This window comes from Monosiga brevicollis, genomic scaffold (genome assembly GCF_000002865.3).
Source record: "Monosiga brevicollis MX1 MONBRscaffold_11 genomic scaffold, whole genome shotgun sequence".
NCBI lineage: Eukaryota > Choanoflagellata > Craspedida > Salpingoecidae > Monosiga > Monosiga brevicollis.
This window is the reverse complement of record NW_001865048.1, coordinates 896058-916786: the sequence shown is the minus strand read 5'-3', so window position 1 is coordinate 916786 and position 20729 is coordinate 896058. Positions and strand designations below refer to the sequence as shown.

General features: G+C 54.7%; 5 protein-coding genes across 5 annotated transcripts in view; 2 read left to right on the top strand and 3 right to left on the bottom strand.

Moving 5' to 3' along the window:
* MONBRDRAFT_32584 (uncharacterized protein) overlaps positions 1 to 94 on the bottom strand; it is a gene marked incomplete at its 5' end in the record, with an annotated part of 2953 nt that extends 2859 nt beyond the window's left edge. The window contains one exon of the mRNA XM_001746064.1: positions 4 to 94. Coding sequence (XP_001746116.1) covers positions 4 to 94 — 91 coding nt within the window. The remainder of the gene's footprint in view (positions 1 to 3) is intronic.
* A 746-nt stretch (positions 95 to 840) lies between these two features.
* On the top strand, positions 841 to 11291 carry MONBRDRAFT_32583 (uncharacterized protein; the record flags this gene model as incomplete). The annotated part of the gene is made up of 34 exons (XM_001746207.1): positions 841 to 901; positions 997 to 1234; positions 1284 to 1392; positions 1511 to 1672; positions 1755 to 1845; positions 1964 to 2034; positions 2127 to 2244; positions 2318 to 2385; positions 2496 to 2643; positions 2733 to 2859; positions 2958 to 3043; positions 3158 to 3260; positions 3358 to 3481; positions 3597 to 3863; positions 4045 to 4143; positions 4257 to 4319; positions 4440 to 4788; positions 4903 to 5247; positions 5346 to 5447; positions 5550 to 5635; positions 6061 to 6117; positions 6368 to 6461; positions 6687 to 6795; positions 6964 to 7019; positions 7155 to 7246; positions 7435 to 7494; positions 7669 to 7789; positions 7893 to 7920; positions 8027 to 8153; positions 8885 to 9059; positions 9149 to 9265; positions 9433 to 9537; positions 9586 to 9661; positions 10136 to 11291. The coding sequence occupies 34 exons, from the start codon at positions 841 to 843 to the stop codon at positions 10824 to 10826; spliced, it is 4725 nt and encodes a 1574-aa protein (XP_001746259.1). The 3' UTR covers positions 10827 to 11291.
* A 190-nt stretch (positions 11292 to 11481) lies between these two features.
* MONBRDRAFT_37236 (uncharacterized protein) lies at positions 11482 to 13082 on the bottom strand (the record flags this gene model as incomplete). The annotated part of the gene is made up of 6 exons (XM_001746063.1): positions 11482 to 11779; positions 11889 to 11953; positions 12158 to 12224; positions 12348 to 12470; positions 12621 to 12693; positions 12823 to 13082. The coding sequence occupies 6 exons, from the start codon at positions 13080 to 13082 to the stop codon at positions 11705 to 11707; spliced, it is 663 nt and encodes a 220-aa protein (XP_001746115.1). The 3' UTR covers positions 11482 to 11704.
* An 864-nt stretch (positions 13083 to 13946) lies between these two features.
* Positions 13947 to 17429, top strand: MONBRDRAFT_32581 (uncharacterized protein; the record flags this gene model as incomplete). The annotated part of the gene is made up of 11 exons (XM_001746206.1): positions 13947 to 14287; positions 14391 to 14475; positions 14599 to 14711; positions 14819 to 15575; positions 15721 to 15918; positions 16031 to 16115; positions 16198 to 16274; positions 16472 to 16760; positions 16861 to 16976; positions 17112 to 17234; positions 17331 to 17429. 11 exons carry the CDS (start codon positions 13947 to 13949, stop codon positions 17427 to 17429), a joined length of 2283 nt encoding a protein of 760 aa, XP_001746258.1.
* A 351-nt stretch (positions 17430 to 17780) lies between these two features.
* MONBRDRAFT_8581 (uncharacterized protein) lies at positions 17781 to 20222 on the bottom strand (the record flags this gene model as incomplete). The annotated part of the gene is made up of 8 exons (XM_001746062.1): positions 17781 to 18184; positions 18288 to 18346; positions 18429 to 18498; positions 18634 to 18819; positions 18900 to 19327; positions 19506 to 19727; positions 19838 to 19925; positions 20024 to 20222. The coding sequence occupies 8 exons, from the start codon at positions 20220 to 20222 to the stop codon at positions 17781 to 17783; spliced, it is 1656 nt and encodes a 551-aa protein (XP_001746114.1).
* Positions 20223 to 20729: the final 507 nt, after the last annotated feature.

Below are 20729 nucleotides of genomic sequence, written 5' to 3'. Positions count from 1 at the left end.
CACACACACACACACACACACACACACACACACACACACACACACACACACACACACACACACACACACACACACACACACACACACAAATCATGTTGAGCAGCAATGTCAGACGAACATCAAGTAATGGACTGGCGAAATCAGTGAGCAGAAAGTAACTGACAGCAGGCGAACACAGTCAAAGGTCTATCATTCTGTCATCCTGTCGGTCAGTCAAAGGGGAGGACCTCGGCGTTGTTGTTAAGGCACCCAACGCAAGTGTGATGTCTGCTACACTTCAAAATAGATCGGGATGATCGAAGTGTGATTACCAACACACATATTAATGTACCAGCGGACAGACAGCGCCACACACAAAAAGATCACACGTTGATCACACACAGACACACACACACTCTCCTCTCAAAATTTTGAGAAAATTCTTTTGTTCTCTCTCTCTCTCTCTCTCCCTTTCACACAGCGCGCGCTTTTTCTCTGTGTGTGTGTGCGCCAACGTTCCCCCCCTGCTCGTTGTCTGGTTGTGCTGCTGGTGGTGGTGCCTCTGGGTTTGTGCTCGGGCGCTGTGCACCATTCCCCTCCCTCCCCTGCGCCGCTGGTCTGGTCTTTGTTCTTGGTTCCCTTTGCCGCTTTTCTCTTCTTTCTCTCTTGCGTGGGCTCGCTGATCTTTGATCCCTGCACCGCTCTGGCCTGGGCGGACATTAATCTTGAGCAGGTGGGGGCGTTCGGCGTCAAGCAGGTCGTGTCCCTGTTCGAGTGCAGGCCCGTCGGTTTGGCAGACCTGCAGGCCTCACCTTGGGTGAGTGCATTTGGGTAGGAGGACTGATCGAGGTCTCCGGCGCAATGGAGGACGCCGCTGCGGCGCCAGCCGCCGCTACGGCCCGTGCTAGCGCTGATATCGAAGGTGTGTCCTTGGTTTGTGTCTCACTTGGCTCAAGCTTTCATCAATTCCATCTGGGCTTTGTTGGCCCATCTCTCAACCCTTTGCTTCTGCTGCAGCGGGAGCTATGGCCGCGAATCAAAGCGCAGATCCATTCTTGGACGAGTTCCCGTCCCTTGACGAGCTGGCCTACGACATTGATGCTCTGCGCCTCGCGGATGATGGCTTGGCTGACCCTGACACGCAAAGCTTTGTCGATCTACGGGCTCATTTCGAAGACTCGGTGGCTCGTTTCGAGGAAAAGCTGCAGGGTGACCTATTCAGTCCTGGTCATGATGACCACGTCGTTTTGGGCAGGTCCGTTTCCTTGCTGCTTCAATCTCAGACCGCGTGCCCATCATCGCAGAATCGCCGGTCAGCCACCTCACGTTGCAACTCAACACAGCCTGGACGCCGATCAAGTCCGCGCACAAGAGGTTCGCCTCAAAGCGGACTTGCAAGATTACGATGACAAGGTCGGCAAGCCTCTGCCGTGTCCCTCTGCTGCACAAGCACAGTTGGCGGGACGTGTCAGCCTCACGTCTGCCTCACTACGCATTGCATACGCCATGTACGATGTTGTTGTATCGGCAGCGCCGTGCCTATCTCGAGTATCACCAAGAACAGCTGCTGCATCGGGCCTACGAGGCGCGTCAAGAACTGCTGAAACTTTACGACCAGCAAAGCCGACGTTTGACCAAGGAACGCCGCCTGCTTCGCCAGCAGCGACGTCGCGAGGAGGATAAGCTCAATCAGGTATCACTCGCAGAGTGCCGTCGCTTCCGTAGCTCCGTTTATACTTATTGTCCGATGCTCCACACCCCTACCCCACGCACAGGCCTTTCAAAAAGCCGAATCTCGGCTCATTCATGCGTTACGCAAACGCCAAGCCGAAGTCCAAACTTATTATGGCAACCTTATGCTTGCAGGTTCGGGTCGCACCTGATGCTCGTCTCTGCGCCTCTTTCTGCGGCGATCCTTCCCGCCCGAACTTTTTTTTTTTTTTTGTCTAACGCGCTCCCGTTGTTCGGACTTTTCTGCGCTCAGATGGCATCTACGACACCTCCAAACAGCGCCGATGGCGCCTCGATTGGCGCCACACTCCACAACCCATCCGGGTAGGCCAATCGCTCAGATCCTGTCTTTTTCTTGTCTCGTGCAGCCCAGGCCCTTGCTTTGCTCACTTCTTTTTTTCTTGGCTTGCGCAAAGGTCAAGCTCGTGGGCCTGCGAGGCCTGCGAGACAAGGCACCCACAGGGCGTTTGGTCATGGCCGTGTCCATGTATGACCAACTGGGCGGCCATCCGCTCCGTTGGTCGCGTCTCAAAGGTAAGCCCCAGCAAAGACGGGTCATCGTGTACTGCTGGCGTCCTCTCACTGTCCTGTGTGGCCGAGAGCGCAGGACAAGAATGGCAGGGCTCAACTCTGTCTTTTGATCACGGTGGAAAATTCTTCAATCTCACCACCAAGGTGTGTAATTGGACAAAGAACCATTCACAGTGGCAATGCTGCTGCCTGGTGCACGTCGGACGGGCGACGCTCACGCCGCGCTATCATGTCTTTCGTTACTTTTTCTTTAGATCGATCAGAGCGTCTTCACAGTGTGCCCATCAGAGGCCACCCTCAACCCAAGTCTCGTCTTGATTTTTGAGCTATATCTTTTGCGTGGTGACGGTCGCCCCTTTGACACGGCTCTGGGATGGTCTGCCTTCCCTCTCGTGTCTTCTGGTGGGTGATAAACTGCCTGGACCGTGCCTCTTGCGTCGATCACATGCCGTCCCCTCACTTGACGACTGTTTCATGTCCTTGTATTTTAGACTTTGAATTGGTTCGCGGACGTTACAAGACGCCAATGCTGCGCGGCGATGTCAGTGCCACCGTTGACAGCTATGGCGCCTTCCACAAGCGCTTGGACAAGAGTGTTGACAATTGGCTCTGCAACACGTATGTACCCCCTTTTTTGCTGCACTATCTATTGTGCCGTGTCTTGCCATTGTTCTTTCGTGCTTACATGGGTCTCCTTGTGCCAATTTGCACTGCAGCTACTTTGAGGTGACCCCATTGCCGCGCTACTCGGGCGGGCAGCGCGAGTATGAAGTTGAGCTGCAGTACTCGAGTGCTCGAATCGGTATGCTGCCTCTTGCTGTTTATTTTTTTGTTGCTGTCTGTGCTCTGTTCAGGCCCAGCTGCGAGGCTGAGATCTTGGGTGTGCTTACTCATGCGACGCCATGATACCCATCAGGCTTTCCCTCTCGTCCTGACGCGGATACCACCGACTTGGACAAGGATGGACCGCTGACCCTGCCCCACTCGTCCATGCTGCCCACGGCAACGTCGTTTTTCCAGTATGTGACTTCCGTTGGCCCGACATCACTTTGGCTTGACCTTGCGTCTTGATGCTGATGCGGCGCCCATCTGCATGATGCTTTTTTTCAACAATAGGCGTCCTGATGTCATTGAGGGCCTTCATGCCAAGCTGCGGCGTCGCCAGAGAGCCTGGGGCAAATCGAAGAAGGGTCCTGGCGATCTGACCACGGACGTTGACGAAGGTGTTGACACTCAGGAGGTGAGAATCAAATTGCACCATTGACAAGTCATTGGGTCTCAGGACGCGATTCAACTCACGGCTTGCCGCACATGTTGTTTTGGGGTCCTGTTTCTTTGGCCCTTTTCGCCTGTAGGAAGAGACTGGTCTGCGATTTTTCATCAAGCACGATACTTTGCAGCAGCACTATTTTGAGGAGAACGAGCGTGCTCACGTCATGGGTGTGCTGAGCGAGGAGCAGACAGTGGCCGAAGACGATGGTCATGCTTTTGATGACGTTCTTGAGCTGGACAAGTACAAATACTCGGTGGCAGCCGAACGCCAGATGGGCTTGTCCTACAAATTTGGCACTAAAACCGACTTTATTTGGCGTGCCCTCAAATCCGAGTACAGCCTTCACAACGTAAGTGTCCGGCGCCGCAGTTTTATTTTTCTCGAGGACGCACACACACAAAACACCATCAGAGCTCCAGCCCAACCACTGGCCCACCGATCGACCCCGGGCTGATTGTGCACGCCGCACCCTCTTCTTGGACCATGGACCATGTACTGATGATGCTGGTTGTTGTTTGTGTGTGTGCTAGTACAAGCTGCAAGGATTCTGGGTCACCGTTTTCAGCCTACTGCTAGCTTTCTGGTTGCGTACTTACATTCATTATTCGGGCCAATACGTCTTTTTGATGGTGCGTCTGGTTGGACCCAGGCGCGTGAAGTAGCGTGACGCTGGAGTATGCTGCGTTGTTCGCTCACCTTGTTATTTGTGCAATCAATGGCATGGATAATGTGCGCACTGCAGGCCGTCTCAATTCCTGTCAGCGAGCTACGTTTTCGTGCCCTGACCGTCAATCTCAACTATCAGGTGCGACTTTTTGGGGGGGTTTTTTTTCTCTGTCGATGAGCGGCTTGCTTGGGTATCTTGCGTGGACACTGTCTTAACTTTTTGTGGGACTTGCTGGGGTTGCTTTGGTAATGCACATAGGGGAGCTTGGTGCTGACCAAGGAGGAGGTGGGCGTGGTGGCCATGGGGCCCATTGCCGTATATCTGGTGCTTCTCTTCTTTTTTGCATTGGTCGCGGTCCTGCGACTACTGCGAGTCAACGCGCTCGAGCCCATTTACCGTTTTGTATCAGCGTTTGGCGTGCTGGCGGTGCTCGACCCAATCTTGGTGCTTCTCGTGGACGTCATCTACCGTCGTTGGCACGACTATGGAGGCGCCAAGCCTGTGGGCGATGCTTTCAAGCTGTACTATCATTTTTCGCGCAGCGACGACGGGGGTTTGCCCGGCGTGTTTTTGACCATTTTTATTTACCTCGTGATTATCCTGACGGGTAAGAGCCTTGCTCCTCGACTCGAGATGCGAGGGCGTGCGTGGGTCCATGGTCGTGGTTTGGACTACCGGCATTCAACGGGCTTATGTCTGGTGCGTGTGGTGCTTGGGCTAGGCATGAGCATGATGTATGTGTTTTATTTGAAGATGCACATGAATGGGCGAATTGTGGACTTGTTTCAGCGCTTCTCCGGGGGCGAGGAGACCTTTGCGGTGCCCTATGATACGGAGGTCTCGATGCAGGAGCTGTCGTTTATTGTACAGCGAGCCGAGCGCTGGCGTGGCCGCCATGGAGAGCGCCGCAAGGTCCTAGTCTATGATTACAACTGGACCCACGAGCCAGGGACAGCTTTGCACGGCGAGAGCGGCCCGAGCACCGACCGGACCCAACCAATCGATTTGGATGCCAAGGTCGTGGAGACCACGACCCACGTCTCCATCTACACGTTGCGCCTGAATGGTGGGTCGTTCTGCCTCCAGACCTGTTTGTGACTCGAGAATTGTCTAGGATGGCACGATGCGGCGCCTCACTATCCCACGTGACCATTGATGTCGTAGGCACTCGCGAGGTGTTTCGACAGTTTTTGCGCTTACCCGATGGGGCTGTTGTTGAGGTGTTTGGTGACGGCAGCAACTTGGTCGACGAGCGTCTCAAAGCCGGTGCGTAGCGATTGCTGCATGCTCGACTCGTGATCTTTTCATCCCTGGTTCCGAATCTTACACTGATGCGCAATTATCATCTGCCTTGGGTTGTTGTCACAGCGCTTCACCGGGAAAACATCGATCTGGGCACACTTCACCGCGAAGCCACTCGCTTTGCTGCCAGCCGTTTCGAAAGCGCCGAGGGTGTGCTTGGTTGAGCGCCAGCTTGCTCCACGCAGCGCCCTCTGAACGGTTCTTCACGTTGCCGTCTTGCGGTGTGACCCAATCGTGCTCTCAATACCGAAAGTCTTTTTTTTTTGTTTTTTTTTAGCTAGAAGGCCTCTCGTTTGTTCATACAAGAAGTTTTTTTTTGTGTTGTTTGTTCCGCAAGTTTTCTGACAATACTTTCTGACATTCCGAGTTTGATGTATTTTGGTTGGCACATGTAAATGAACCCAATCTGACTGATCAAAGCAGAGCTACCGACAATAACCTGATGCGTAACAACACTTTCCAACAGAGCGAATGTATTCAAAACTGCACAAAGTGCATTCAACGCCACGACATCTACCGTATACAGAGGTTTTTTTTTTTTTTATTTTCGCATTTTTCTCTCCATTTGTGTGTGCAGCCCTTGCAACCGCTCGTTGGATGCCTGCCTGCCTGCCTGCCCACAGATTGGGGTGTGGTGTGTGAATGTGTATGTGCATGTGTGTGCGCGGGTGTGCTGGTGCTTGTTGCTGAGAGTCCCAGGTGGCTGGGGTGAGCTACGCTGTCCATCTGGAACCGTCTACTGTTGGCTTGGATCAACGGCTGTCCGTCCTCGATTTTACGGTGGGTCCTTTGTTAGCAAATGTTGGCCCTCTCTTCGAGAGCTGCGTGCCGTGCCTGCTGCTCGCAGCGGTAGCATGCTGATGCATGCGTACTCGAAACCATAGCACGTGGGGAGAATGGCCAAGCGTGGAGCGCTGTCGCGGCGAAGCGGGGGGTCGGCAGCCACTGCTGAGGCCCACTTGACCACCGACTCGGAAGGTTCGTGCGAATCCGGGCAAGGCTGTTTGCAGATGTTTGGAGCTGGAGCTGGGTCCCTCTCTTGCTCGTCTGTTCGCTCGCTCTTCCTCCCTCCCCCTCCTTCTTCCATCTGTTGTTTACGCTTCAGGCTTGATTTGTCTCTGTCTGGCAAGCTTGAGTCGTCTGTTTTTGTTTTGTATGCTGAGTTTGATGACCCGGTGCATGTTATCTTGGGGAATGCACTAGACAACGAAGAGGATAACGATGTGTTGGTCCGACGTCGCAAGCGGCCAGCGCGTCGCCGGGATCCATATCGCTACGAGATCTCGGATGATTACCGAGCGTTTCGAGACCGGTACGTAGAGCAAGCCCAAGCTTTCCAGCCTCATATGCTCAAAGAGGGTGTTGGGCAAAGGCTCGAAGCACATGACGAGCACAGCGCATTCCTCCCTGTCTTTTGAGGCTTTATTGGACCTGACTGGCGTGAGGGCATCTAATCCGAGTTTATCGATGCGGGTGACAGCATCTTTGAACGAGACTTACGGGAGTTGGATTTGACGCTGAAGCAGTATAAGGATGGTGCGTGGGCCCTGCGCAGACGCCTTGTCTCTTGATTTCTAGATCAGGACATGTTTGAGATTCAAGCGCATGCTCCCTTTCTCTGATTCGGGTGGCGACGGTGCTTGCTGCTGGCCGCCACTTGGTGTGTTACAGCTACACACGCGGATGTGAACAAGCTGCGCGAACAGTGTCGATCGGATCGGGATGCTCGTTTGAAGGAGTCTGAATTTGTCTTTGACCGCATGGTTGGTTTTGCTGGTGGCTGCGCTGGCTCGTGTGTCGTCTGCAGAGTCATGAGCGTCCATCTCAGTGTCTGAGAGGGGCTTTAGTTTGTGCACAGCGGAAAAGGGGTTGAGGGTTTTGTCTTGTTTGGCGGCGTGATCGAACTTGAGGCCCACCAGCTGTCCTTTGCTGACTTGTCGTGCCTGTTTAGGTTGAGTCTATTCTCGATGAGTACGAGACCTGCTGTGAGGATTTGAAAAAGGAGCGCGAGGTTTGTGCCAAGTCTGCCTTGGGCGCATGAGAGCGAGAGAGAAAGAGAGAGAGTGTGTGTGTGTGAGAGGATTGAGTGAGAGAGAGTGAAGACACAAGACAAAACCCAAAGACCGTTATCAACAGCTGTTGCGACCAATCTGACAACTTGTGGTGTCCGATGTCCCGTCCATAGACGCGAGTGGCCCAAATCAAGCGGCAAATGAAGCAGCAATTGGAGCAGGAAAAGGCGAATCTTCTGGCCCAGCAGCACAACCTCGAGGGTACCGTTAAGACCGAACTCATTGGCAATGGCGGTGCGTGCGCAGATCTGGTACAAACTCTTTGGAGGGTGTTGACCGATTTCACCTGCTCACATGCGTAAACCTGTGCCAAACGTTTTGGTTTTGGTGGTCTCAGGTTCAGATCGCGTGCTTCGCAACCGCGGGTGAGTGAAGTTGAATGATCGCGGCTGTTGCTGAATGTTCTTTCGCCCGTCAAGGTTTTCTGCGCCCACGCTTTGATTGCGAATGCTCGCTTGTTGACGGTTATAGGGAGCGAACCGCGGTGCGTCGAAAACGCCGACCGGGCAATTCGAACGTGATGCATCGCTTGCAGGCACACCAGCTGGCGCTACAAGACTGGGAGGTTGTCGAGGACATTAAGGCCTTTACCGATGGCGTACGTCGAACGGCTTTTCGGGTGGTCGCTGCTTGTCCACCCTCTGGTTATTCATTGGGCAGTACGTTTTGGCTTGTGTGTCGTTACTGCTCTGTTTGATAGCCCGTGGGAAACACGCGTACGGCCATCAACAAGCTGACGTCGGGTGATGAGTGAAGGAGCCGCGCTTCTGATTATCGTCTCGGCTGGTATTGCAGCCGCGTGAGGCCGCTTCAATGCTCTCGAGTTTGGCACCGGCTGCTGCCTATTTGACCTGGCGGCTGTTCATGTCCTACGTGTAGAGTGTGTACTGACATGTGCAGTCGTTCCGTCGTTTCTCGTTCGTTGTTTCTGTCCTTAGTGGTCAGTTTATTCAGATCAAGTCTCCCTTCCTTTGGACTATGACACCATTCCTAAATTTCAAGTAGAGGGGCCACAGCATGATCCCTTTGTGTCCTCCTGCGTCGCTGCGTTGCTGCGTTGGCAAGAGGTGAAAGAAAAAAAATTCCCAACACATTGATGACCGTCGCAGGTCACTCATCCCGAACCAACCAATACACAAGTCCCACCCAAACTTTTTGGTATGGCACGCGCAGCGTGTGTGCGTACTCGTGTGGCGTGCGTGCACTGCGCGTGGCTAGAGGGCTTGAAGACACAACTGGTGATGTAAATCTTTTCGGGAACCACAGGTCTAGTTGGTAGTGAATTTGCAACTGCAGGTGTAGTGATGGTGACGTTATTTACGCCTGCAGGTGACGTTTTGCTCGGATGTCACGCTCTGGGTGGTTACGAAGGAGATGTCTTGGTCATGGAAAGAAATGCGTCGTCAATATGTGTCGTCAAAAGCCCAGCCGGCTGAGAAGTCCAAGAAGAAGAGGCAGGCATGCAAAGAAGATGAGCATGGTCATGGTCATGGTCATGGTCATGGTCATCCTGGGTGCCAGATGACAAGCCAAGCGCAAAGGGCAAAGGAATAGCCAGCAGCAGCAGCAGCATTTCCATTGGCATAATAATAGCAAACCACAATGGCAACAGTAGCAGCAGCAGTCAGGCAGCTGTCAAGCAGCAGAAGGGCGCTCGAGCGCCAAGGAGGAGCAGGAGTGGGCGGGTGGATGCGAGGGAGGACAGGAATGGTATGTCCATCCCAACACAGGACACTTACGTACCGACCCATTCAAACTAGCCGAGACAAATCACTTATAGCATGACTTGGTCACACTATAAACATATATAAGTGTAATAACATTCACATTTTACGATGTCAGACTTGACTGATGAAAATGACAGTGATCTTTCACAGCCCCCACCCCCACCAAACAAGCGTGCAAACGTGTGGAGACACCCCTAGAGCACCTGCAGTCTGGCATGGGGTGCGACCTTTTGGATAATGTTGATCAGGACAAAAGTATGTTTGCTGGTTGTTGTGGCGTGTGGTGGATGGTCCGGACCATAGCCGCAACTTTGGCTCAAGCCCTGCACGCACACAAGCGTCAAGGTCCCAAGCGGCGAGAAGCGAAGCGAAGAGGGGGGTTAGGGGGTGTTCAGGGTGTTCAGTGTGTTTAGGAAGGGGCAGAAGCATACCGCAGGACCTCGTCTGCTGCCAGCCCCAACACCCACACCCCCATAAATGCTCACTTTGCAATGTCAATGCCAACACATACAAATGGGTCATCCATAGCAAAGTGTCGGGATCAGTCATCCCAGTCTTGACCACCAACACCACGAGCCCACTCATGCAAGTTTTTTTGGTCCCCCCCCCCCCCCCCCCACACACACACAAGCGCGCAGATGCACCTGAGCCAAAAGGACAAAAGACTCTCGGTGTGTGTGTGTGTGTGGGGGGGGGGGGGGACGAGGAGGGCACAGGGAGCAGAACATGATCATCCAGAGGGAGGAGGGGCGAGGTTGTATTTTCCCCAAAGGACATTGTGCCATCATCAGCGGTTTCATCAGCCTTTGAGTGCCTTTCACCTGGCCCTACACCCCTCTTTCCTTGTGCCTAGACACCCCTCCCACACACATACACATACGCACATTCGCCACACTGCTACAAGTGTGTACAGACAGACAGACGAACGTTTGATCTCTCTCTCTCACACACACAACAACAACAAGATGCGGTTCCAAGTGTCGACGGGCTCCATGCCGGTGGCGGCGGAGCATGCTTCAATGGCAGCGCCGGTAAATGCCAGCTGCATGATGAAGACGAAAACAGCCATGGCATCAACGTTGACCCCAGCGGTCGGCTTGATGGCCACCAAGAGGAGCGTGTCCTCGCCCTCGCTGCTGCTTCTTCGTTCCACCGACTGTTTGACAGCACAGAAACACACGGCGGCGGCAGCGGCAGCGCCGGCTGCTACTGCCACAGCGACAACAACAGACATGGACTCGAGCGGTCCCCTGTTGACCCGCTGCCGATTGACCACCCGCTCGGGCATGAACCGCCTGCAGCTCGCCAATCCCGCTCCTGCCATCTTCATCACGACCCACCCCATCAGCGAGGAGGATGAATCCGCCGCTGACACCCTCCCCACCCGGTGGAACGAGTCAGAGGCACCGCTGCCCACTCGCGTGGCCGTGGCCACGATGCAACAGCAACAGCACTCCCTGCTGCTCATGGAGCCCACCGACTCGGGTCTGGTCATGGAACATGCCTCGCGCCTCGTGGCCCCAGCCCCATCCACCATTCTTTAATTGGGCATCGCTAGCGCCTCAGATTACAACGTTTGTTTATATTTTTCAAGTATCACGTTGCCCCTTCCCTTCCTCTCCTCTCGTGCTACATGTTGACGTAGCTTGATTGGATGGGCATATCTGTGACCACTTTCATGCCGCTCTGTGGGCCATGCCAAGCATGGTGCACAAGCCGCTGCCATTTCAGGAGCCCCAAGATGTCTCCTTGTCTTTTCTTGACCCTTCTTGCTTGACCTCGCTACTTTGAGCTACCCTTCTGGTGGCCAATCTGTGCCGTCCCTTTTCTGAGCGATGCCTCCTCCCTTTTCTGTCCATAACGGGTTTTCATTCCCGCGCAAAACAGGAGCGCTAGATGATCTGTATGCCTAGTTGTTTGTTCCTTCGCCATACCTTAGTAAATAATGGATTCTTGACATGAATGATGGCGCCTGCCGCCGCCCTATTGTAAATTGACAATTTTTCCTTATTCTACTCCTTATCAAGCCTCGCCGCAGCCCCACATTTATTTGTTACTTCAAGACTGGAGTGAAGGCAACTCTTTGCTCGCGCCCTTCCCCCCACCCCATGTCCAAACGCAGTACCGAACACCAGTCTCTCTTCTCTCTCTCTCTCTCACACACACACACACACACACACACACGCATCATGATGATGATTCACAGTGACAGTGAATTGCGGACGTGCTCAAACAGATGTGTTGCATCGAAGCTTGGGCGCTAGCCAAGCTTCTCAGCAGGTTAAAGGGCACCACAAACCTTTGCACATGAACATTCAACGACGGGTTCACACCAGAAACGCACAAGAACTGGCACGCACAGCGTGCATTGGCCACGAACGCAGCAGCACCTAAATCTTGCAACCGTCTACGGCGCTTTGACTTAGAGATTGTACAGGGCACCGTACTGGCGCGGGTCCAAGTGCATCAGCATGGCATGCTCCTCAAAAAAGATTTGCTACAACGACAGCATCATGCATCATCAAGCCACGCACCGCAGCAACCTTCCACACGCCAATCCCACACCTCGTCAATCAGTTCACACGAACAGACAAGACAGCGCGTACCTTGGTATTGGGATCCATGGCCGCCGCCATAAATTCATCAATCTCGTCCTGCGTCAAGGGCTCGCCTATTTGCAAGCACGAGGAGAGAGAGAGGGACAAGCAGGTTTATGCCAAGAAGTCGCGCGCATCGTTTGCGATGCGTCAAAGAAACACGACGACCACCACATGAGCAGAAACACAGCGTCTCGCTTCTGCACGAGCACATGCGCGCCTACACAAGAGGTACATTGATGTCATGGTGCAAAGGACCGGGTCCCAATTGAGCGTACCCTCTTCTGTCAGCGTCTTGATGATTTCCTGAGCATCAATGGTGCCATCATCGCTACCACCCAATACCTACAAGGGGAGCCATAGATGCCAGTCAGAGGCATCATGGGGCAGAAGCAGAAGACGCCAGCCCAAGAGCCGAGCTGCAAGTTGGTGGCGGGCAGGGACGCCATCGTAGATGCATGTCCGCACCGCAAAGGCCTCGCGCAGGCGCTCCAGCTCATCGCAATGAAACTGCTTCTTTTCCAAGATTCGCGTCATGACAGGCTCAAAGCGTTCATATGTGATAAAGCCCGTTGGCTCCTCTTCTTCGCACTGCCATAGCCCACCATCAGCAGACATTATCAGCAATTCCAACCAGCACTCGAACAATTTGCTTGTCCCTTTGCAGTCATCAGGTGCGAGATGGCGTGATACACATGGAAGGGGAAAGGGAGACAAAAAGCTAGATTTGTCAACGCCCACCTCAAGTATGATTTCACGCAGCTCGACTTCAGAGGGCACACAACCCAATGAGCGAACCACGGTGCCCAATTCTCTGAAGAATGCGGAATGACACAGAGCGTGAGTAGCAGCAAGCGTTGCGGCCCACTTCTCGCCAGCCCCCTGTTTTCCAGTCTTGCTCCCCCTTGGCTAATGATGCGGCAGCCCAAGAAGGTTTACATACCGCACGTCGATCGAGTTGTCCGACTGATGGTCAAACACCTTGAAAGCGCTGGCGATAGCCAAGTGCAGCTTGGCGGTTTCCGGGTGCACGGGCTCGGCGGGCGCAAACGGAGCCAGACCATGACCTGGCACGTCCAACACGCCGCCATGGGTACCACTTTGTGTCGTATCCAAGGGCTCCTCCTCCAACACCTCCTGAGCCTCCTCATCTTGGCCAGCTGCCGCCGTGGGCTCCTCGATAATCTCCTCGACCACGTCCATGATGCCTGTTTGAAAAACAAAATGAGCTCCGGTGCCTGAGTGCGGTCCCAGCCACGCCTTCCTTCCTTCTGGGGCGCGCTCGGCCACCCCAGCTCGCTCGATACCTCGTCCTCTCTTCTGCGCGGCGCCGTAAAAGCGCTTCCAAGAGACCCAAGACTTGGCGCCTCACACGCACGCGTCAGCAGCAGCAGCAGCAGCAGCAGGCAGTTGAAGCCGCCGTCGGTCAATGCGTCCGGGAGACTTGATCTCTAACTCTCTGACTTTGACTCCCAATCGTATCCGTATCTCTGAATGAGACACCCTCAGAGCTACCTTCTCTGACCTCGGCGGCTTAAACCCTATGACTTTGCAGCTTTGAATTCTGACGTTTGCTTCGTTTCTCTCATCAGCTTGATCCAGCTCGTCTCCATCTCTGACCATCTTCCTCCCTCCAGCTCCATCTCTATCCAGTTTTATCTGACAATAGATTCACCCGCGGTTGTCAAGCAATCTGATAAGCTACACGCCTATCACTCGTGAAGTAAGATTTTCCGGCTAGCGACGCGATATATCCGGACGGAGACAAACGACCCGACCGCACACACACACACACACACACCGACAAGTACTCCCTCCCTGTCTGTGGCTCCCTCCGTGTGCGTGCGTGCGTGAGTGCGTGAGTGAGTGAGTGTGTCTCTCTCTGTGTCTCTATATCTCTCGTGCTCGCGCGAGCCAGTGTGTGTGGATGCGGCAAGTTTTGCAGGTTTGCGATTCATGTACCTGCCGGTGCTCGGGTGCGACTGGACGGTGGGGTGAGAGAAGCCCTCCTCGGACGCTGTTGTCCTTCTTGGACGGACGTGGCCTTGGTTTGGACCAAGCGGAACCATGGCGAGCTCAGCCGATGATGCACAGTCATCTGGCGAGCTGGGCGACAATGGATCGCTCGAAGACTTTACGACTGCCGGGCAAGGCCAGCATGCAGACTCGGATGACGTAAATGGGGCAGCGCCAGGCGAGGCTGCATCCGAGGTGGCCGCAAACACAATGACCAACGAGCCAGCCGCTGCACAGAGCAAAACGACCCCGGCTGAAGACGATGTCGAGGAGGTCAAGGCCCGGTCGGCCTTGCCTCCCAGCGTGGAATCGGAAGATCCGAACGAGCGCATCCGTGCGCGTCGCCTTCGCATCGCTGCTCGACGCGAGGCCGAGCGCCGTGCAGCCGCAGGGTACGTCCGTGTTTTGCTGCACATCGAGGTTCTGACTGAAATTTTTTCCTCTTTTGCAGGCCTTGATACACCTCATTTTTTTTTTCTCTCACCCCACGTCCAGGATTGAAGACGAGCCTGAGGAGGAAGAGAGCCAAATCAACCCAGAGCCTGTCAAGAGCAACATCCGCATCACACAGGGCCATCAGGTGAACCTCGTTTCGGGTCCTTGATAGCCACTCTCTGACTTGACTCTCTTCTCCCAAACGGTCGTCGTGTACAAACGACCCACACGGCGACCTGCCTCACGCTTTTTGTCCCAACTTTCGCAGGCGTTGGACCAGTTGCGCGAGCAGGGCTCTGATCGTGTGACGCTCGTGCGCGTCACAGCCGACTTTGCAGAGAGCAAGCGTCGTCGTGAACTGGCTGCGGCTCGCACCGAACGGTACTGCTCGAACTTGCCACGACTGCTGGCCACCCTGTTTATCGTGCGTATCCTGCTCATTACATTTCATCCTACCCCCCCCCCCCCCTCTCTCTCTTTTTTCGCAGACGCCAACGCCTACAGGAGGAGCGCGATGTGACGGTCACAATGTACGAGCGGATCAAGAAGCTCATGTCCGAAAGCGTAGTCAATAAATCCGTGCCAGAGCTACACGAGACGCTGCAAAACCAGCATGCCGCCTGTCGAGCGCTGATTGATCGCAAGGACCAGCTCATCTCTGAGTTCTCGGGTCAGCTCAAGGCCAAGGATGATGAATACGTTCGCCTGCTTCGAGCGCAAACGGCGGATGTGGACAGCATGCTAACTTACCTCGATGAGGAAATTCAAACCTTGGCGGCCAACTACCATCAGCAGCTGGAGGAGATTGAGGAAGCTTTTATGGCCGAGCGACAGGAGCTTCTGGACGCTACGCGCCAGGAATGGCAGAGCACGGTCGATGCACGCCGAGACCGCGAGCTGGCCTATCTCCAGCGAGCCACAGAACGTGTTGAGGAGCAGGAGCGCCAGCTCGAGCACCTCCGAGTCACCGATTTGGAAGAATACAGCATCATCAAAGGCAAGTTGGAGCAAGACATCATGCAGCTGCAACAACAATTGCAAGCCATGAAGGCCACCTATCAGCTCAACACCGAAAAGCTCGAGTATAATTATGCTGTCCTTAAGAAACGCGAGGAGGAAAACGCCATCACCATCTCACAACAAAAGCGTCAGCTCAACAAGCTGACCGACGTCCTCAACAGCCTGCAAACCAAGATTGCCAAGCAAGAGCATGTCATCGAGCAGGACAATGTCAAGCTCACCAGCGTAAGGCCAGCCGACCATTCTTCACCCATGGAAGCGCTAAATTGGAGGCTTGGAAAACATGTGATGAAGCCCACTCTCCTGCATTGCCCTGATTCTCACATGCACTCATGTGCCCGTTTCCCCGGCGTACCTTGCGCTCACCCAGGAGTACACACGAGCTGTGCAACATTTTGAGGATTTGCAGAAGAAGGTGCGGCAATTCACGGCTGCCGATCGGCACCGCATCGACGAAGTCTGGGATATGAACGAAGAAGCCCTCAGCGAGTTGGCCAAGCAGCTTTTAGCCGCCGATCAAGCCATTCATGAGCAACAACTCGGTGTCCAGTGGGTTCGTCCTCTCGAGGTGAGCAGCATACCATGAATGAAGCGCATGGGTCCTGAGCCGACATCGACGGTCTGTGCCGGGTTTCACGCCTTCTGTTTTTGCCACGCATTCTCGGTTGTTGCGCGCATAGGTGGTTTTTGATTCCACAGCCAGCGAGCAACAAGTTCGGTCACGGGCAGCTTCAGCCATTGCCCGGGAGCTCCTTGAAGGCCATGGTGTGTTTGTTGTCTTTGGGCATCTGCGGGTTTGGCACCTGTGTTCTTCGCTCACAACAACCCTGCTGATGGTGACATGCAGAGGTGGACGACTTGGCCTCGGGCCATTTGTCCACGGACACGATGCGGCGTGCTCTTGCTTTGTTGTGCGAGGAGGGCGTACGTATATCTGCTCGTTCTTTGGCTATTTGCTTGGCCGTATCCCCCTCCCGCTTCCCCTCTTTTCTATAACCATCGGCGGCGCTGCAGCAACATGTGCGCCTCTCTCGAGGCAAGGTCGCCGCTTCTCATCGTTGTTGTGCTCGACCGCAAATTGTACCCCGTGTGCTCGGCATGTTTGCGTACACATGCGACAGGACTTTTTGTTGGAGCCAAACTTTGACGATCTTCTTCAGGATCTCGAGCCCACGCACCGGAACCTGCTTCGGTTGGATGCCATGTTCAAGGCGCTGAACGTTCACACCGAGGAAGACATGAAGCAGCTGGCGACGTATTTCATTGCATCCGATCAAGACCAAGCTGCGGGGGACGAAGAGGAGAGTGATGGGCATAGCAAAACTCAGCAGGATCGCCTTCGCCTCATCCCTGCGGTCGAGGTGGTGCCAGCGCTGCGAGCTTTTGTTGAAGCCCGCCACGCGGCCAAAGGTATGTGAACGGTTTATCCTTACGCTGCGCCATGCTCGGGCCATGCTTGGGCGTGCTTGGGGCCTGAATTAATGCTGGATGTGCACATGGTACACAATAGGCGCCGCGGGCACCTTGGGTCCATCAACAGCGACGCTATCGCGCAACGAAAAGTTTTGGGAGCGCTTGGCCGATATCGTTCCGCCAGAGCACGAACGTAACTATGGGGCTCTTCGGGTAGGTGCCTTTTGCTTTTTGACCACTTGGCAGGGTGTTGGGTATCTGCTCTGCAACCCTACCGTCGTGGGCTGCACCAAGGGATCGCTCACGCGCACAAGATCTCACAGCAGACTGCGTATATTGGGTACATAGGATGCACTGGAGCGCTACCATCAAATGTTGACGGACCGCGCGCAGGGCATCGACGATGTGGATCACTTAAAGCAACAAAATGGCGAACTGCGCATGCTGCTGAAGCAGTATATGACGTCTGATGTTCGTCCTCGTCATTTCGCGCAAATGCATCCTGCTGGTGTGCTTTGTCTGGTCACATGCGCTCATCCCATTCTTGTTGCGTGTGACTCGCGGCAGGCCAACAAGAGCTTGGTGGTGCCACCCACGGCTGTGTTGGCCCATCAGTTGCAGCAGGGCCAGCAGGCAGCTACGGCAGCGGCAGCCAACGCGAAATAAGCGAGAACTCGCGCCGTGCGCCTGCCCTCCCTTTGGTTGCTTCTTGCATGTTTAGGTCAACAATCCATTGTCTTCGGTTCCAACCATGGTGGTCAGGCATTCTCTTCATCCACATCAGCTTTCACGTGCGCGCACTCAATGACCCTCATGTCAATTCGGTGAAGCAAGATACAACACAGCAAAAACACAAACAAAAACAAATGAGCTGAAACTGCGTCGCTGCCGGAAGACATCGTCTTGCAGGCAAAACCTTGTCGGCGTCCAATAAGTGCACTGCTGGTAGTCTGCATACACACGCGTGCGCGCGCCCTGCACGGACCCATTTGTCGCCATTTTTGTCGATGCACGGCCTCACGCCGAGCCAAAACATGCTTCCACGTTACTGATGAAAAAAGAAGTTAGCGCGTTGATCAGTCCCATGTCTGTCCGCAACGATTCCGTACCAAGTGGGGTGAGTAAACCAAGTGAGTCTCTCACAGGATGGTAAGAGCGGTGGGCAAAAGTCATGAGGCGCGGAGCAGCAGACGCAGGCAGGGCAATCGTACCGGCCAAGTTAGCTGCCATCTCATGCGACCACAACAAATTGGGACCCATGACAATGGCCAAGTTCTGCTCTGTCATCTTGTTGACATCCTGGTGCTTGGCCACGTCGCTTAAAAACATGAAAAGATAGCGTAGGACCGTGAGGTTGACAGGCGGAAGCTCTTGAATCAGGGCACGTGCTTGATCACGGCGCTCCTCCTCATCTTGAATGCCTGAGTGTCACGGGAGATGGCCAAACATGCGTGAGAGACATGCGGCAAATGATGTGGTAAGTGATGCAACCGAGGTCTTTGCGACGCTTCGCGCAAGACATACCTGCTAGTTTGAGGAAGCGATGGTACATGTCCGAGGGAAAGGCGGGCTCGCCCAAGTCGCTGCGATGATGGCGGGGGTTCAAGGATGAGGTGCGTATGCGGCGGCGCAAAAGCAAGTTTGGACAAAATGCACTCGACACACCGAAAGAAGCTTTTCATGAGTACCGCGGGTAGATGAATGTCTGTCTGCTCATCAAAGGGGTAGGGTTGGCCTAGTGGGTAGACGCCACGGTCAGATGTCAGGATCAGGGCAGGCGTAGACCGGCAGCGAGAAGTACAGGGCTCTTCCACCCCACACTTTGACAAGTGCCTGGAGTTGTGTAAGAGGACCGGGCCCGGTCACGTACCGCTATTGAGGGCGGCCTTGGCCTCATTGACGGTCATCGCGTTGGCTGAGCGGCGAAAGAGGCCTTCGACATCGAGGCCGTTGGAGGTCAAAAAATCGACGCAGCTGACCAAAAAGTTGGGAATGCCGTCCGGGTTGGTGTCCTCAATACTAGCCAGCGAGGGGACTCCAAAGACCCGCTTGGGACCTGCCAAGTCCGATGCCCATAACGATTGCCAGAGCGTGAATGGCCAGGTGGCGGCAGCGTTGCCGACGATGGTGTTGTACCAACCAGCACTCGCGGCTGGTGCCGGGCTTGCCGGGGCCGGTTTTTTGCGATCAAGTTCGGCGTCGTGTCTATCAGCGCGAAGAATTTGATGTGCGGGCGGTCAGGTGGGCTGGCTGGGTGAGATGCCATGGGGCCGGAGATCGTGGCGTACTGTTTGACAATGAAGGGCAGGGAGAGCTGATCCAAAAAGATGACGCGATTCAACTCGGCAAGTCTTGAGACAAAGGTCACCTTTTTGCCAAACTTGGAGCTAGGATTGGCCGGCACGACGCATGGGGCCAAATTAGAACGAGAGACACAAGCGCACACGTCAAATATGTGTGGGCGTGTGCGTGCAGACCTGATAAAGGGGCGACAGAGCGTGAGAATGGTCTTGACAAAGGTGGTCGCATGCACTACGTAAAGAGCCTTGAGGTTCTTCTTGTATCTGTGAAAGAATCCAAAGACGACCACACGTCAGCTTGAAGGAAGCAAGTTCGAACATAGCCAAGCAGACAGACAAGATCAAGCAAAAGAAAGGAAAAACAAAACGCAACAAATCACAAAAAAAGGACAATCTCAGGGCAGAATGAGTAAGGAGGGGGCCTCGGTACAAGAGGTCACACCGGCGGTCAAAGCTGCTGTAGACGCGGCGGATCCAGGAGAGAGCCGGCTTATTCTGCGCCAAAGGCGTGAGACTGCACGTGCGAGTGTGCGAGTGGAGGTCGATGGGTGAGCATGGGCATGTGCGAGTGAGAGGGTACGCTACCTGGCTGCTCAGACCATGGTGAAAGTAGACAATGCAGTAGTCGGCGTCAACAATCGTGTCCATCGTGTGCTGCATGTACCTAGGACCCATCCATGAGGTGGGTGTTGGATGGTCGCGTCGGCATGAGAAGCGAAGAATGCAGATGGTGGGGAAGAGGTGATGGATGGGCCAGCTTTTGGGTGATCGTACTGTAGAAGGTCATCGTGGCTCAGCTCTGAACGAGGGGGCATGTGGGCAGCGTAGAATACAAAGACGTGGCGGCCCAGGCGATCCGTGCCTACAGAAGCGTGGGGAGGAAAGGAGGTCACCGAACAAACTCTTGTGGGCATGATTTGTGCCTCGATGGCCGGACCAAGGTCTAAATTTAGGGCGCACCGGCTGTGTCAAGAATCTTGTACTTTTCAATCTCCGAGTAGTCGAGCGGTGGGTTGGTTGCGGGGGCAGGACGGGAAACGGTAGTGGTCGACAATGTGGCGCGGTGCGGCACACCAGGCGGGGGCGGTGCACTGCGCACGGGGTTGATGTCGCGCCGGGATCCTTGCCGCTTGGATGCTGCGTTGTGATATGCCAACATGAGGACGCGCGAGAAAGGGAGGAAGACGAGAAGAGGAAGAGAAGAAGACGGGAAAAGGACCCAAGGCGACAAAGTATGCGAGAAAGGAAAACCACGTCAGGGTCGCGGCACCGAGTACCAACCCTGGGCGGCCTGGGTGAGCTGCTCTTCCTCCTCCTCGTCGATTTGCAAATCATCGTCCTATGTGAAGGCCGCACCCGGTGTGAGCCATAGTACGACCCGGGCGTTTCGTTTGATGGAGCGCTGGTGGTGTGTGTCCTGGCGCGGTCATCCTACCGGCAAGTCATCCTGCAGATCTGGCTCCACTGGTAAAGGCTTTGCTGCGGCCATGGTCTGCGGTGGAGGCTGAGCCATGGTCGGGTTGTGGCCAACCCCGTAGTCCAAGCAACGCTCCTCCCAACACCCGGTGAGCAACACTGGCGCCCGCACACACGCTCAGGGAGATGGATCCCAGTCGCACCACCGGCTGCCAGGGTTGCTGCTGGCCAAATAAATGCAATGGTCTTC